The 18,550-nt window shown below is 35.5% G+C and overlaps 1 protein-coding gene across 4 annotated transcripts in view; it reads right to left on the reverse strand.

Annotated features, from left to right (window-relative positions):
- LOC139969377 (uncharacterized) overlaps positions 1-18,550 on the reverse strand; it is a 34,357-nt gene continuing 15,807 nt past the window's right edge. For 3 of the 4 annotated variants that reach the window (XM_071974271.1, XM_071974273.1, XM_071974274.1), the window contains 9 exons: positions 17,065-17,180; positions 11,988-12,066; positions 11,338-11,499; positions 9,063-9,263; positions 8,412-8,489; positions 6,475-6,541; positions 5,616-5,815; positions 5,171-5,296; positions 1-4,777 (listed from right to left, as the gene is read on the reverse strand). In XM_071974271.1, the coding sequence (XP_071830372.1) occupies positions 3,980-4,777; positions 5,171-5,296; positions 5,616-5,815; positions 6,475-6,541; positions 8,412-8,489; positions 9,063-9,263; positions 11,338-11,499; positions 11,988-12,066; positions 17,065-17,180 (1,827 nt within the window). In that variant the 3' untranslated portion in view covers positions 1-3,979. The remainder of the gene's footprint in view (positions 4,778-5,170; positions 5,297-5,615; positions 5,816-6,474; positions 6,542-8,411; positions 8,490-9,062; positions 9,264-11,337; positions 11,500-11,987; positions 12,067-17,064; positions 17,181-18,550) is intronic. The other variant, XM_071974272.1, reaches the window with a different exon arrangement.

An 18,550-nucleotide genomic window follows, 5' to 3' on the forward strand; every position in this document is an offset into this window, starting at 1 on the left:
TATGTTTTAGACTGGATTTTATTGAGTTTTTCAAGCATTTTGTGACATGCTTGCAAAAAAAATGGAAAAACCCTAAATAAAATTCATTAGCACAGACGCGTTGCTATATAGCACGTTCTTTTGTTACGAACTTACAGACTAACTAACATGGTGATTTCATGAGCTGATTCCAACAGTTAAAAATGTATTTCTACACAGCCCGTCTGTATTCTATCAACTACTGTGAAAATGGGCTGTAATTTCTACCAGGCTCCCCAGCCGAAAATGCCCGTGTGGCCAGTCCGCCACTGTCTACTACGCTCCTGTGTGTAACCAGGGAATACTACGGAACGAATATCCCTCTTTGATTGAATACTTCTTGTGAACAACTATTGGTATCATAATACTCTCAAAATGGAAGAACTGTTTCATACAAGTAATACGATTTTGTCAAACTCGGTTCTTTTAGTGCTAAGTTATGAGGTCAGTTGTAAGTTGCTTTCTCGTTTACTTGCATACGTTATACCAGCAGCTTGTTGCCTTTTGCTGTTGCAGTGTCCTCCTTTTCTATTGTTTTCTTCTGTTTTCCTTCTTGGCATAATATTTTTCTTACTTCATTGTATTCAAGTCTCTTTTACCTCATCTAATGCTAACTTTGTTGCATGTATTGCATCAGTGCGTGTTTTGCTTTTCAGGATACTTGCTTGAAAATTTTGGTCTTCAAGTAGATTTTCGTGTTTGCTAAGCCTACGCGTTATTCCTCAAAATAACACAGCAAAGGGTCAAACTAAGACACCCTCCTACAATCTTTACACCAATGTCAATACCACGTAATTAAAGGTTGACTCCTGATATGTCATTGCCCAAGAAACAAATGAGTGCTGGTGATGTTCTCAATACATTGAGCTTTAAAGTATGCTAAATATGTTTGGTATGCTCCTTTAAGTCTAAATTGGCTCCTCTGCGCAGGCCTAAATGTTACTCCATTGTTTTAGAAATTCAATACACTCAACCAAAACGTGCTCTCATAATTCCTATCAACAACAGAGCACCATTGGATCACCATATGCACTAAACTACAACATTTTAAAACATGTAGACCATAAGTCTTATGTATTTCCTATTGAGTTTTGTGTTGCATCAGAGGAACTTACCTGATTGTCAGTGTATTAGAGTTGAACCTCAGCTGTTTTATGAGTCTTTTCTCAAAAAAGGAATAGTATCATATAAATACAACCTGCACTGATAGCAGTGATTTGATTGGTCTACAACAAACCAAACCTAAAGTCAAGGGCGGCGGAACCGGGGGACACGTGCACCCCCCCCCCCACTTTTCCTCAGGTTAAAAATGTGCCCGTTTTCTACATAAAAATTGAGGTGTCCCAAGTTAGCAAGAGGCCAGGGAACCAGAATGAACGCTCGGGAAGGGCCGTTTCCGGCCATCTGAGGGGTTTGTAAAACCAACAATTTTCTTGTACGCTACGCGCCAACCGATGGTGGCGCTCCGCTCAGATAGTCGTGCATATAACTTTGCAAATCCTGGCTACGCCCCTAACTTTTAATGAAATTCTGTGGGTCAAACTCAAGCTATTTCGAATGGAAAAAAATTGTTAAGATATTAACAAGAAATAAACTCTAATTCGGAAGATTCCTACATTAGCAACTAGCATGATTTCACCTCATTTTGTCTCAATAGAAAACTTGTTCCTTGTTTCCCAATTTGCACATTGGATATTGCAGTGCTAGTATGCATATTTTCCTTGAGGGGGGGGGGGGGGGCATTGAACTTGATGGAGTGATGTGTATACGCAAATAAGATAATACAATAAGAGTTATAAAGGGTACCAAATATAAGGCTACATCAGTCCAATCGAATTTCTGCAAAGTGCCCTTTGATGTCGGTGCCCCCCCCCCAGATTAAAAGTGCTTCCGCCGCCCTTGCCTAAAGTCATTATTTAATGCATCCATTTCTTATTGTGTATTTGTAAGTCATAAGTATTAATCTGATGGGAACTTACATTGGAAAATTTAAAATTTTACTTCATAATCTACGTCCTAATTTGAAATGGAGGTGAAGTTAAAGAACTAACATTTGTTATAGATTTTTGTACCAAACAGTATTTCTAGCTGGTATCAAAATCAACACAAGCAGCTGCTTCAAGTCATGCTCATGATTTGGCAAATCATTCTTAAAGAGAGAAAAATCAAAGCAATGGTTTGAGGTTGCTCCGACAATAACAATGAACTTGGTTTGTAGGGTGTGGGATAATGAACTACAATACTTAATGGGAAAAAAATTGAGAGTGCTTTAATTTATGACATAAATAAGACATGAATAATGCATTTTCAAAAACAAAGAGAATGCAAATTTATTTGTCACAGCAAAAACAAATAAACTGGAGCCAAATTATGCAATTGAAGACCCATGTTGAAAGAAACATCAGTAAGCCAATAACATATGTGTGCATCTGAAATTGTGAGTTGCCATAAGCAACAAGGATATAAATAGTAGATATGAAGTTACTAATTAATCTCATATAAATTGATAAATTGGTAGAAAGCAGAAATTCAAAGATAAATGACATCTACACACGTCTCCTTATTTAAACAAACTAGTGAATCAACAGTGTCATATGCTGTTATCATAGATTTAAGGACATCTTTAGAGTATCTTAGATCTAGTAACATGAGATTGAGGTTGAAGCTCAAGGTTTGTATTTTGGTACTCTCTTAAAGTACCAGGTAAGTAACATACCAGGTTAGTATAAATGTCAATGTAGCCTACTCGTAACATTCGATCTAACTTGAATTAACATATCATGAATATTTATCACCTTAAATATCATTGAAAGCTCTTACAACTTAGAAATTCTTATCAAGCATAAATCCTATTTATGGATTATAGAATAGTGTTGCATTTATGTCATTAAGCAACTTGAAAAAAGTAGATTGCTAAACACCAGAATATACTCAGACAGACCAAGGAGCCTGTAACTGTTCATAAAGTAAGAATGACAAATATCAACAATTGATCAATCTTTATGACCTCATCACAGCTCTAGAAAGTCTGACTCATCACTGGACAAAGAACTGCTAACAGATATAATGAACATATTGGAATGATGATATCCATAATGAGGGACTCCATGGCTATTTTTAAGGATGTTTCTTGCTTGTACTTTAAAGTCTCAATACATGTTTGTTGATGAATTTCGGAAAACAAACTTCCGAAGCAGATTCAATGTTTCTTATTCTAAATGCACTCTGACCAAGTAGGTTTAATTGAGAAAAGCTGTTGCAATTGAAGGAAAGAATTTTATTTTCTGTTGCCCTTATGGCGCAAACGATTTACCGTAAAATCACTGCGACTGTCCATATCAGCATGCTCATTACACAAATGTAACCTATATATATACTCGTATCATCCACTTTCTTGACCCAATACCACAAAGGAAACGTCTGAAATATCTGTTTCTTCATTGCAATGGAAGAGAATGACACAATTTTGCAAACTACATTGGTAAGACCGAAAGAAAGATACTATTCAAGAGACCTAACACAGGCTAGCCACCAAAGTGAAAGTATGATAGGCCTAACCGTTGTAAACAAATCCAAGAGATTTGATTGGCGCACGATCTGTTGGGCGGTGCTTGCAAATTTTGATTGAAGCTTGTAGAATCTACGGACACGTTAACAAATCTGGTAAATTTTATTCAGCTCAAAATGTTTAACAACAGATAAATCAATAAAAATAATGAATATTAATATAAAAATTGCATAGAACGGTGTAATTTTTACTGAGCTTTTAGGGCAGTAAGCTGGAAGATCGATGGTAAAATTTGGCAAACACACATTGAGAGAGTTTGATTGTCCAACAGGAATATACAACATAATAAGTGTTTTGACTCTAAGTGATGTGGTCACCCCTTTGACAGACTCAACCATCTATTTGTTTGTGGCAGCACTTTGTGCTACATGAATTCTAGTCTCAGTGTGTTACTTATCTTCCATTTATTGCAGCCTGTATCTGAGAGAGGTCCCCTAGATCCAAACTCTCTGATTTCTGAGTTAATTTGTCAATCTCACTCAGAGGTACACCATATAATTTCAACTCATCGTCATCAAACACTGTAACTTTCCTTGAGACTTTTGTCTTTTCCCAGCGTACTTTCCTAGAGTCTGGAGTACGTACATGACTGACTGGTAGTATTGAGGGTTCCTTTAGGCTTGCTTTAACATCATTGGTTAATGTGGAGTCACAGACGATGTCTTCATTCTTCTCTCTTCTATCATTTTGGACGTCACAGTTGATCAGGAGCTGACTGGGTTTAGAGTATTCCTCTTTATCAGTATCACCACCATCAACACTAAGGTAGTCATACAGCACAGCAGCTGTGCCAACCCTGGACACTTCAAACTGATGAGATGCCATCTTAAGAGGAGACTGAAGTATCCCTCTGTAAGGAGTCATTGTTGCTGCTGTTCCTATGTGTCTAGTAAAGTCTGAAGCATTAGATACATCACCTATACTACTAACTGAACTTGTTGCTTCATTCAATCCTTTCTGTAATGTTTCATAGGTATCAGTTAACACTTTCCCATCTTGCTGCGTACCTGACTGCTTAGATGTTTTCTTGACTACAGGTCTTGAGCTAGGCAGAGCTACTTGCTTTGAGCTGCAGTTCTTGTTGTGTTCCTTATAGAATGACTTTGGTGTTCTGTGCGTGATCCTGTCAAATGCAATCGGATCGGTTTTCTTCTCCTCTTGGATAGGAAATTTCTTCTTTTCTTTTTTCTTCTGAAATAAACAGATAAGTGTAACTAATATTAGTTAAGAAATGCTGAACAACATCAAACATGAACCAACGTTAAGAGTCAACTTGTTGAGTTCAGGAATATAACATCAATCAAGCAATATGGAATTCAACTGACACAGGACTTGTTCATATCTCTTTATAAATGTATTCCCATCTTCTTATACAAAACAGACTACACTGCCAATATGGGGCACCTTAAACAATGGATGCAGTCTTCTTTACTGTTCTATGAATATTTAATATCTCACAATTGTTCTTACCTTTGCTCCCTTCTCTGCATCTATTCTCTCTCTCTGCCTCTTCCCTCTTTGCTACTTACCTATGCTTATAATGATTTAATATTTAATGATTTAATATCTCACAATTGTTCCTACCTTTGCTCCCTTCTCTGCATCCATCCTCTCTCTTTCTGCCTCTGCCCTCTCTGCTGCTTTCCTATTCTTGTAACGAGGTACAGTTCTCTCCAACTGATCCGCTAACTCATGGTAAGCTCTCTCTTCCTTTAAATTCAATCAAACAATTTGCTTTACAAAGATAAGATCAACTTGTAGAATGAAAATGGTATCAAATACCAGTTAAATGTAATATCTCTTGTATATACAAGGCCAAAGGGCTATCAAATAATATATACACATGCGAACGGTCCCTTTCATAGCATGCAAAAGAAATGAACATTAATAACCATATTGCTCAGTATGAAAAATTCATGGTTCATAAAAGAAAATATGAGATCTAATGCTTGTTTGCTTTGACAGTGTAAAGTGCTATCCATAGCTCTAATATGTTTGTGGAACATTAATTAAGTCTGTATGAACTTACCAGTGTTTCTATTTCATACTGCAGACTGTCTAGCAGTCTCTGTCTCTGGCAAACATCTTTGTTGGTAACAACTAAAGGTGTCTGCACCCTACTGATGGGTTTGCTTGTCCAGGGGGCGACTTCTTGAAACTGTAGTCTTGGCCCTAATTGTGGGGCTGATGAACTCCCATAGAGTTGTCTGTTCGGCTGGCTTTTTAATGCTTAACAAATAAAATAAAAATATCCTCTCAAATAGAATATTAGTTAATTTAGATCAATCTTTCTGAAACTAAACAAGGACAATTTTGAACAAAATTCCAGTCACTGAACAAGAATTGACCAAAAAATATTTACCATTAAGACTGTAGGGCACTGAGTGGATTCCACCCCCCCCCCCCCCGCCATTTTTGACACATTTTCACAAATTAAAAAAAGTTCACATAAGTACTGAGAAGAATTAATGTTCAGTGCAACTTTGTATGAAGGTCATGTTACAAACAGGGTAAAAATACTAGTAAATAGTGCAAGACTGGTCCAAATACCCAGATGTATTGCAAGAGAAATTTCCTGTTTAAATACTAAATGCAGGAAGGGCAGAAATTCTTTTACATTATGTGTATGTTGATAGCATCTAAATGGTCTTATTGATAAATTAAAAATACAAAAACATTCATTATGAGTGAATGTCGTCTTAGAGTACAATTAGTCATGATCAGGTTGCTGCTAAAGATGAAAGAAGAATAACATACTGTAACTAGTTCCTGGTAGCAGTATGTTACAACAAGCACTATGTATGAAAGCCTGGGCGACTATTTTCACAATGACTTCTTATTCATGGCAAAACATAAACTCGAATGACACTAGAGGATCAAAGACTTACTTTTTCTTTTGTGCATATTAAGGAGTAACAACACCCTTGGATCATCCACTTTCATAGATTCCATTGACTGAAAGAAAAGAAGATACATAACTTTACCTGACAGAAAGATGAAACATATTGAAAGAATGAAATTGAAGATACTAAACACAGATAACCAGCACTTATACTCTTAACATATGAAACATATTGAAAGAATGAAATTGAAGGTACTAAACACAGATAACTGGCACTTATACTATTAACATATGAAACATATTGAAAGAATGAAACTGAAGATACTAAACACAGATAACTGGCACTTATACTCTTAACATATGTAAAATGTACCAAAAATGGTCAAATTATAAGTCATACTCCCTTGTTACATCATGTAGACCTACTTTAGTGGTAGCAAGCTACCCCCTGTGATCACAACTATAAAAAAAATAAAGAATATATTCTTTTCATTTCACAACTTAACAGACAAGGGTCACAATGCATGTTAATCCCCTCACAGTCCCTATATAAGGCTGTTATTATATAGTATGGTGAGATGCTGTTGAAAATCTTACAACTGATATGATTCATTCCACATTAAAGTGAGAGACAGAAAAATAAAACAGTCAACTGATACACTCTTCTAGATTAAAATAACATTTCATAACAGAATAAATGCATACTTAATGTTAGTATGTACTATGTTACCATACTAAACTTCCATGTTGCCCAAAGATATTGATCATTATGAAGCAAATGCAAAGAGATATACTTAAAATTACATAGTGAATTTGAAACAGGTTCCTGACTTATGACCAATTGTTTGCTATACCTGCAAATTAATGCTCATATCTCTTAATTGTTATCTACTTAAGAGAAAAGAGGATATTTTTCTCTACATTAATAGAATGTAATGTTAATAATCACAGCTTTTCCAATCTTTGTTACTCTTGAAGCATTCTTGAGCATTTTTCAACTGTTGTATTTATTACTGATTTGTGACTAATGATCTGTTACCAATCAGGTTCAATTTCACTGTGGCCAAATCAGTGTTAAATCTGCAACAGAACACCAGCAATAATGTAACTCAATTAGTGACCAATGGACACAAAGCAAGTGATTGGTGATCTATTACCACGTTTTGAGTTATTGTTACAACTTGCTTTTGAAACCACTGTCTACTTGCAAATACATCCTTGTCAGATACTTTCCTTAGATCTGGTCTTATCACCTACATGAGAACAATTTCTGCAGACTTCAAATCTTCTTAGAACTGAAATGACCTTGACTATGTTCCCGGAAACTGTCCCATATTTAACAAGACAAAACCATTCCACTGTGACTGGCAGTTAGATGAATTGCTATGAGCTAAAGTTCACTGGATATGTCCATCGAGTCTTGTTTATATTGTTAATCTCTTTTAGATGGAATTTTTTTGACATTGCTATGGGATGAACTCTACTTTGCACTGCCTTAGTCAATTTTCCTGGCAATCAGTAAGATAACACCTTTACCTGAGTGTATCAAACACATTGATGCATTACTATGGAATCAATTCTATGCAAATTTGAGATTAAAAACCATCCACAGCAGACACTCTATTTAACAACAAATAATTTGGCATTGCTTTGTTTGGTTGCTTCAGAGTTGGGTCACATTTTGAGCTAGCATTCAGAATCAGGAGAAGTGTGCAGCAATACAATCAGCAATTACTGACTTGACTTCAATTATCAGTCATTAATCGTTAGTTGACAGGGTGTATAGCAATTAAGACATATTATGATGTCAATATCTGCATTGTGCATATCAAGATGGAGTGCAGAAATGTCAGGAATGAAAGCGCAACATAAGTGAACAGGTCTAACGTATTACGGCTTTACATTGCTATGTACAAAGCAAAAAGATGATTCCAGACATGGAAAAAATGCAAAAATACAAGCAAGGTGAGGTGCAGTACTAACCTGGCAATGTGTTGTAGGAGGTGCAGTTTGTGGCCTGGTATGAAAGGCAGGACTGTGTGGCCATTTCAAGTTTAGAAACTGCTGACACAGCAAAAAACAAAGCAGTTAGTAAGAGGTATGACTGATGATTAGGCAAGGCATGATTAGTTGGCTAGCAGTTACAAGAAAGTTCTCTATCCAAGCAAGAGTATTAGTATCTTGGCTGGTACATCATTTAATATTTATGACCAGAGACCCAAGTATTGCACTGTATATCTTAGAACACTAGTACATTATGGAGGCTATCACAATCATAGCTTATTTTTCTAGTTTTTCTCTCTGTTATTCTGTCATCTTTTTCTTAGGGCATAAGACTTAATTGTGTTTCGTGCTATATAAGAATGGTGGTACTTCAAATGATTGCAATTGAAGCAATGATCTCTTTGAAACAATTCCTTCAGCCTAGTAGCTCTTACACAAACAAACACTATGCAGTTAAACTTGTCACACCAGGACAATGATTAATATTTCTTTGCAATAATCACTTGGTGAGGCAGTCACTAAAGGTTAATATCACTGTCAGTTTTCAGTGCATGATGGGCAAACAACAATCATGATTGTTTCTGGTAATTCACATCAAACTAGCAACTGATGATGGCATGCATGCCTTACCTCTGCCACTGTGTGAGGTCTCTCTTGATCTGTTGAGTGGCTAGACATCTTGGACATTCTTGATGGCAGTCTAAACTCCTCCACATCTGGGGCTGTAACTGGCCTGGGTCTAATCACTCCTGCCTTTGTTTTCTTCAGTTCTGTAGTAGACTCACTAATACTCTTGTGAAGTTCCTTATACTTCTTCTTATGAAATTTAACCTTCAATGAAAATCACAGAGTATTGTCATTTATATACAAGAGAGAAAATTAAGTCAGCCATCCTATGACATAAATTACAGTATTGTGGGTGGTACTTCAACAATAGCCATGTGAGAGCTGGAACAGAAGATGACATCAGTCCATGAATGCAGACGGTAATTGGTCTTAAAGCTGCAAAGTCTCTACAGGATAAACAATTATTTAAATTGGTGATTTGCTACTTCCTTATAACAGACCTGTCAACTCTCCCGGTTTTACCGGGAGACTCCCGGTTTTTACCCCAATCTCCCGGCATCCCGGTTTCATATTCTATTCTCCCTGTTTTTTAATGTTTCATCACTTGCGACATTTCTGAAAATAGTCAACAATTAGTCTTATGCTTAGTAATTCCCCACAGTAACACTGAACAGGAAAGGCTATTCAGTGTAGTTCGCAAGAACAAGACAGACAGTCAGTCAAGTCTCAAGCTTGATGGGACTCTATCTAGCATACTAGCCATGAAGTCACAGTACCCAGAGTCCACTGTTCCCTGTTTCAAATGGAAGCCTACTAAAGAAACCCTGTAGAAAGCGAAGTGAGCTGCTGTAAGACACACAGATTGGATGATTCTCTCACTGTATTGCATAAGTAGACTATACTTATTTAGGAGTATTTATATCATTTCAGTTGAAAATTACTAACCTCCCTATTTTCCACTTGTTCTCCCTATTTTTTGGCCCTGCAAAATGTTATTCTCCCTATTTTGGGGTCAAACAGGTTGACAGGTCTGCTTATAACCTGCCACACAATAACCTAATAACTAAATTTTTACAGCACTTTTCAATTTATACACAAATTAAACACAAATGTGAAACTCTTAAATGCAACTGTTCTCTTCTAGCTGCCTAAGCCTTGCAACGGAATACTATAGGTATGTTGTTGAAATGGAATACTATAAGTATGTTGTTGAAATGGAATACTATAAGTATGTTGTTGAAATGGAATACTATAAGTATGTTGTTGAAATGGAATACTATAGGTATGTTGTTGAAATGGAATACTATAAGTATGTCGTTGAAATAGACTACTATAAGTATGTTGTTGAAATGGAATACTACAAGTATGTTGTTGAAATGGAATATTATAAGTATGTAGTTGAAATTGACTACTATAAGTATGTTGTTGTAATGAAATACTATAAGTATGTTGTTGAAATGGAATACTATAAGTATGTTGTTGAAATGGAATACTATAAGTATGTGGTTGAAATGGAATACTATAAGTGTGTTGTTGAAATGGAATACTATAAGTGTGTTGTTGAAATGGAATACTGTAAGTGTGTTGTTGAAATGGAATACTAGGGTGTTGTTGAAATGGAATACTAGGGTGTTGTTGAAATGGAATACTATAAGTAGGTTGTTGAAATGGAATACTATAAGTAGGTTGTTGAAATGGAATACTATAAGTAGGTTGTTGTAATGGAATACTGTAAGTAGGTTGTTGAAATGGAATACTATAAGTAGGTTGTTGAAATGGAATACTATAAGTGTGTTGTTGAAATGGAATACTATAAGTGTGTTGTTGAAATGGAATACTATAAGTGTGTTGTTGTAATGGAATACTATAAGTGTGTTGTTGAAATGGAATACTATAAGTGTGTTGTTGAAATGGAATACTATAAGTGTGTTGTTGAAATGGAATACTATAAGTGTGTTGTTGAAATGGAATACTATAAGTGTGTTGTTGTAATGGAATACTATAAGTGTGTTGTTGAAATGGAATACTATAAGTGTGTTGTTGAAATGGAATTCTATCAGTACGTTGTTTTGGGTTACTCTATTATTATGCATGCTGCTAGTTTATACATGCACAGGGATAGTAGCAAGGGAACTGAGGAAATAGTGATTAAAAGTAACTGAAAACAAACTAAAAGAACAGTAAAAATAAATGACAGTCAGGCAAGAGAAAATGCCCCCAAAAACCTAATAGTTTCATTGAATGGAACCTGTTGGTTCATACATGCTTACCACATGCAACATCAATATGAATAGAGTTCCATTAGATTAAAGAGCATATTAAAGAATTGAAGATTTACCAGTTTCTTCCTTGCACTGGTCTCTACTGCAGCTTCTTTAGGGATCCTTGTGCTTCCCAATCTTTCATGGCCATAGTTTCTTTCTTCTTGCACAAACAGAGAATTCATGAAACCTTCTAGCTTCTCATCATATGTTGCAAAGACATTTTCAAAATGATCCAGCTTTCAAGAAAATGAGCAGAAAGACACCACGTCAAAATGATAACTTTGAAGTCTAAAGATCAAAATCATTTTGTTACTTTAAATAAGAAACACATGTGTGTATCAGTGCATGTTATAAGTCATTACATTAAACTTCAGTTAGCTAGCAAAGAACATCCCTCATTTGTATTATTATCATTATTTACCAGATTTATATAGCGCTCTTTTCATGCTTTAGCATGTTCAAGAGTGCTTTTACCATGACAACAAAGTGACAAAACCCTTCAAATGTGAATATGAAAAATAAAATGGATGCAGCTTAAATATTAATATAAAAATATATATACTAAGGAATAATTTTAAAAAACAATATATATTTACAGTGAAATTCCTAAAAAGAAAACTTGAATTTTAAGTAATTTCTTAAAAGTGGCACATGTTTTGGTCTCTCTACCTTATGATTGGCAGTAAGATTATATACACTAACCAGCAAGGACAATCTAACATACCTCAAAGAGTTTCCTCCATGTTTTATCCAAAGGTTTGTGCTTGGGATCAGGGACAGATATCACATCAGTTAGTTCACATCTGTAAATAGAAAGGGCTACTACAGCTCAGTCATATCACACATATGTTGCTCATTTTACATGCAGCTTGTTACGGAAGCGTAGAAGGGACATTGCATTGACGAGTTACCAACTTGACAAAACGACAATTATCTGCAAATTGACGAGTTGACGAGATGGTAACGTGACAAAATTCAGAAAATTGACAATTTTCTGAATTTTGTCAACTTGTCGAGATGGTAGTAACTGTGCAACTCGTCAATTTGCAGAAAATTGATGCATTGACGAGATCCGTTATCTCGTCAAAACGACAATTTTCTGAATTTTGTCATCTTGTCGAGATGGTAGTAAGGGTGCAACTCGTCAATTTGCAGAAAATTGATGCATTGACGAGATCCGATATCTCGTCAAAACGTCAATTTTCTGAATTTTGTCATCTTGTCGAGATGGTAGTAAGTGTGCAACTCGTCAATTTGCAGAAAATTGATGCATTGACGAGATCCGATATCTCGTCAAAACGACAATTTTCTGAATTTTGTCATCTTGTCGAGATGGTAGTAAGTGTGCAACTCATCAATTTGCAGAAAATTGATGCATTGACGAGATCCGATATCTCGTCAAAACGACAATTTTCTGAATTTTGTCATCTTGTCGAGATGGTAGTAAGTGTGCAACTCGTCAATTTGCAGAAAATTGCTGCATTGACGAGATCCGATATCTCGTCAAAACGACAATTTTCTGAATTTTGTCAACTTGTCGAGATGGTAGTAACTGTGCAACTCGTCAATTTGCAGAAAATTGCTGCATTGACGAGATCCGTTATCTCGTCAAAACGTCAATTTTCTGAATTTTGTCAACTTGTCGAGATGGTAGTAAGTGTGCAACTCATCAATTTGTAGAAAATTGCTGCATTGACGAGATCCATTATCTCGTCAAAACATCAATTTTCTGAATTTTGTCAACTTGTCGAGATGGTGTAACTCGTCAATTTGCAGAAAATTGCTGCATTGACGAGATCCGTTATCTCGTCAAAACGTCAATTTTCTGAATTATGTCAACTTGTCGAGATGGTAGTAAGTGTGCAACTCGTCAATTTGCAGAAAATTGCTGCATTGACGAGATCCGTTATCTCGTCAAAACGTCTATTTTCTGAATTATGTCAACTTGTCGAGATGATAGTAAGTGTGCAACTCGTCAATTTGCAGAAAATTGCTGCATTGACGAGATCCGTTATCTCGTCAAAACGTCAATTTTCTGAGTTTTGTCACGTTACCATCTCGTAAACTCATCAATTTGCAGATAATTGTCGTTTTGTCAAGTTGGTAACTCGTCAATGCAATGTCCCTTCTACGCTTCCGTAGCTTGTAGACTATATGTCATGGACAACAATCATATCAACCCAGCATCACTACAGTGACAAAGACTCATCACTCATAAAATAGAAAAAACTAGATCAACATCAACAATGTTGAAGATCCATTGTCTTGTTCTAAGTGACTTGCACAAACTTTGTTCCAAACACCATGTTGTCTGTGTGTAACAGGTAACAAACCAATTTGAGATACTGCTGTTGTCTGTGTATAACAGATATCAAACCAATTTGAGATACTGCTGTTGTCTGTGTGTAACATATATTAAACCAATTAGAGGTACTGCTGTTGTCTGTGTGTAACAGATAACAAACCAATCTTAGATACTGCTGTTTTCTGTGTGTATTATATATTAAACCAAATAGAGGTACTGCTGTTGTCTGTGTGTAACATATATTAAACCAATTTGAGATACTGCTGTTGTCTGTGTGTAACAGATAACAAACCAATTTGAGATACTGCTGTTGTCTGTGTATAACAGATATCAAACCAATTTGAGATACTGCTGTTGTCTGTGTGTAACAGATAACAAACCAATTTGAGATACTGCTGTTTTCTGTGTGTAACATATATTAAAGTAATTAGAGGTACTGCTGTTGTCTGTGTGTAACAGATAACAAACCAATCTGAGATACTGCTGTTTTCTGTGTGTAACATATATTAAACCAATTAGAGGTACTGCTGTTGTAGGTGTGTAACAGATAACAAACCAATCTGAGATACTGCTATTGTCTGTGTGTAACAGATAACAAACCAATCTTAGATACTGCTGTTGTCTGTGTGTAACAGATAACAAACCAATCTGAGATACTGCTGTTTTCTGTGTGTAACATATATTAAAGTAATTAGAGGTACTGCTGTTGTCTGTGTGTAACAGATAACAAACCAATCTGAGATACTGCTGTTTTCTGTGTGTAACATATATTAAACCAATTAGAGGTACTGCTGTTGTAGGTGTGTAACAGATAACAAACCAATCTGAGATACTGCTATTGTCTGTGTGTAACAGATAACAAACCAATTTGAGATACTGCTGTTGTCTGTGTATAACAGATATCAAACCAATTTGAGATACTGCTGTTGTCTGTGTGTAACAGATAACAAACCAATTTGAGATACTGCTGTTGTCTGTGTTTAACAGATAACAAACCAATCTGAGATACTGCTGTTTTCTGTGTGTAACATATATTAAAGTAATTAGAGGTACTGCTGTTGTCTGTGTGTAACAGATAACAAACCAATCTGAGATACTGCTGTTTTCTGTGTGTAACATATATTAAACCAATTAGAGGTACTGCTGTTGTCGGTGTGTAACAGATAATAAACCAATCTGAGATACTGCTGTTGTCTGTGTGTAACAGATAACAAACCAATTTGAGATACTGCTGTTGTCTGTGTATAACAGATATCAAACCAATTTGAGATACTGCTGTTGTCTGTGTGTAACAGATAACAAACCAATCTGAGATACTGCTGTTTTCTGTGTGTAACATATATTAAACCAATTAGAGGTACTGCTGTTGTCGGTGTGTACAGATAACAAACCAATTTGAGATACTGCTGTTGTCTGTGTATAACAGATATCAAACCAATCTGAGATACTGCTGTTTTCTGTGTGTAACATATATTAAACCAATTTGAGGTACTGCTGTTGTCTGTGTGTAACAGATAACAAACCAATTTGAGATACTGCTGTTGTTTGTGTGTGTAAATGTAAGTTGGCCTGACGTTTGGATCCTAGCAGGATCTCCTTCAGAGGCTAAATGACAAGTAACAGTAACAGAAGGGACAAAAACAAGCACAGAATACAGACAGGTTAATGAGCACGGTGAACACAATGAGATAGATGACAGGGGATTGTGTGTAACAGATAACAAACCAATCTTAGATACTAATGTTGTTTGTGTGTAACAGAATAAAAACCAATCTTAGATACTGATGTTGTTTGTGTGTAACAGATAATAAACCAATTTGAGATACTGCTGTTGTCTGTGTATAACAGATAATAAACCAATTTGAGATACTGCTGTTGTCGGTGTGTAACAGATAACAAACCAATCTTAGATACTGATGTTGTCTGTGTGTAACAGATAATAAACCAATTTGAGATACTGCTGTTGTCTGTGTATAACAGATAATAAACCAATTTGAGATACTGCTGTTGTCTGTGTATAACAGATAATAAACCGATTTGAGATACTGCTGTTGTCGGTGTGTAACAGATAACAAACCAATCTTAGATACTGATGTTGTCTGTGTGTAACAGATAATAAACCGATTTGAGATACTGCTGTTGTCTGTGTATAACAGATATCAAACCAATCTTAGATACTGATGTTGTCTGTGTGTGTAACAGATAACAAACCAATCTTAGATACTAATGTTGTTTGTGTGTAACAGATAACAAACCAATCTTAGATACTGATGTTGTCGGTGTGTACAGATAATAAACCAATCTTAGATACTAATGTTGTCTGTGTATAACAGATATCAAACCAATCTTAGATACTGATGTTGTCTGTGTGTGTAACAGATAACAAACCAATTTGAGATACTACTGCTTGTCACAACACTTTCCTCTTTCAGATCATGGACTTTTGTCAGTAACTTCCATAGTAAATACTCCTTTTGAGGAGAAACATTTTCAAAAAGTTTGGTTCAGCGTTCCATTGAGAAGACATGAATTTCGCTTCATATTCCACTTTAAAAGCTGTAAATATGGTTAGACATAATCCGACAAAATTGTCACTGTCCAACAAGGAAGGGAAAAAATATCAATTTCAACTGTTATGATTGAGAGAAAGCATTGGCCTTGCAATAAACTCCTCATGTATATCAGAGTAGTCTGAGTAATAGACCAATCAGACAATCTCTTTAACATTTGCTAAATGCAGGCCAAATCTTGGTCAAATCTATTTTTCAGAAAAAGGTTTGCCACTTGAGTTGAACTTATTGAGTGCAGTGCTAACCTAGCAGGTGATAAAGTCTGATCCGTTTGATCTCAACCAAACAAGCAAAGACAAGACTCTGTTAGACTGTTGAGAGAGGAATGAACATATAATGCAACCAAGCTAATGATTTCCCCTATAACATGCTCAAGATAAGCTCTGAAGTATTCTTCTGTACTGCATGTTGTGCAACTAAAAAGACTGAATTGTTCAATCCAAAGTTGCTGAAATCTGAACAAGCCTCTAGGAGAGAGCATTCTTCTGTTTGCCTGCTAATAGCTTCATATGACCTTTGACCGTTTTAACTGTGCCCTTTCTTCTAATCCACTGTCAGCTTTGCTAAAATTCTATTCATGTTAAGTGAAGAAGTTTCGTTTAAGAAGTATTCCATGTTTCATTAATTACCACTTGAAATGACCTTTGACCTTTTATTCTATACAACTTTTGTGCACATTCACCGACCAACCACTGCCACAAATTATCATCCAGATTCCATCAAAATACTAGAAGCATAGCATCTCAAATTTGGAGCTGTCTTGATCTCAAATGACCTTTGACCTACTTTATGTTTAAGATTAAATAAAGCCCAACTTTTGTCAAGCCTTTCAGCGGATAGTGACAGACAAATAGATAGACACTTTGCTACGGCAATACAGTAGCTCTATTGGTGATACCAATTGAGTCTATAACAATAATACTTACAAAACAATGAGATCCAAAAATTCATAGAACTGCAGCCTGCCTGGCTCATCTAACCTCCTTTCCATGTGTTTAACTCTGTGCATTAACTTCAGTGGAGCAACAGTTCTACCGCACAACTGCAATGAAAGTAAAGGCTCTGTGACTTTATTTAATATGAAGAATAAAGACTGACATGTAATGAAGATACCTGATGTTTCTTAAGAAGCAAACTTTTACAAATACCAGATATATATTTATACTTCCTAACTGGATACTGACTTTTGTCAATGATCTATTTCAGTTATAATTTTATTACAAATAACATCTAATCCCCTTTAATTCTCAGTCAACATTAGGTCATCTCTTAAAGGTGGTAGACACACTCTATGTGATATAATTGTGAGAATTAAAACAGATGCCCACAATTTGACATCACTAATACATACTTTGAACCAATTAGGTGAGAAATCTGACAATCACTAGTTTTCTAAATAAATAAATTTCTTGTGAAACGCACTATTATATCAACACCTAACTTAAACAATTACTTATGGAGATTTAACAAGTTGAATATTTGTAATCCATTGATTATCTTGACACACAGCATTTATTGCCACATTAAACCATGTGATCTACATTTTGTGAGCCATATTTTAAGGACATGAAAATACCTTGTGCATGATGAATTTAAATTCAGAGACAGTAATACTAATTGATGAGCATGATGAACTTTGTGAAAAAAGACAGTGATTGTTCAAGCATTGTTTGCACACTATAAACTTTGAAAAGTTTAAGACCTTTGAAAGTTAGATAATAAGATTCCACCACTCACAGTTTGAAGACATTTTAACATGGGCACTCATAGTGTTTGCATATATGACCTTATTTGCTTAGTCTTTATGAAAGAACCAAATATGGGTGGAAGAAGAGGGTTGTGTTGACAGCATGGGGTTGCTTCTGTGTGATTACAATGAAATACATACTTATATCATACTAAAAATGTTTTTGCATGACAAACAAGCATCAAACAAATGTTAGCAAATGTTCTAAACCATTTCACCAATTCTACCAATTACTCAATTTAAAACGTAGAAAGTCAATCCTTATACCACAATATTGCACAAACAGTTAAACACCATTTCAGATCTCTCTACAATATGTAATGTATATGCCACAGTTGCAGCAGCACAGTGACAGCTTTTATACAGTATTATATCAAGCACACTAATTTATTCACTATTGTGAAAGGTAAACTGTATGTTAAGTACACTTCATTTTTAATAAGAAGCACTTTATCTCCCCTGCAATGCATTCTTTTAATTCATACTGAAGGGCAACCATCTCTTACAGGCAGACATCTGATAGAACATTCTACCCTCCCTACAGTATATATTCTACACTCCAAATATATTCTACACTCCAAATATATTCTACTCTCCCTATATATTCTACCACTCCCTATATATTCTACACTCCCTCTATATTCTACCACTCCCTATATATTCTA

Source organism: Apostichopus japonicus, chromosome 7 (genome assembly GCF_037975245.1).
Source record: "Apostichopus japonicus isolate 1M-3 chromosome 7, ASM3797524v1, whole genome shotgun sequence".
NCBI classification, from domain to species: domain Eukaryota; kingdom Metazoa; phylum Echinodermata; class Holothuroidea; order Aspidochirotida; family Stichopodidae; genus Apostichopus; species Apostichopus japonicus.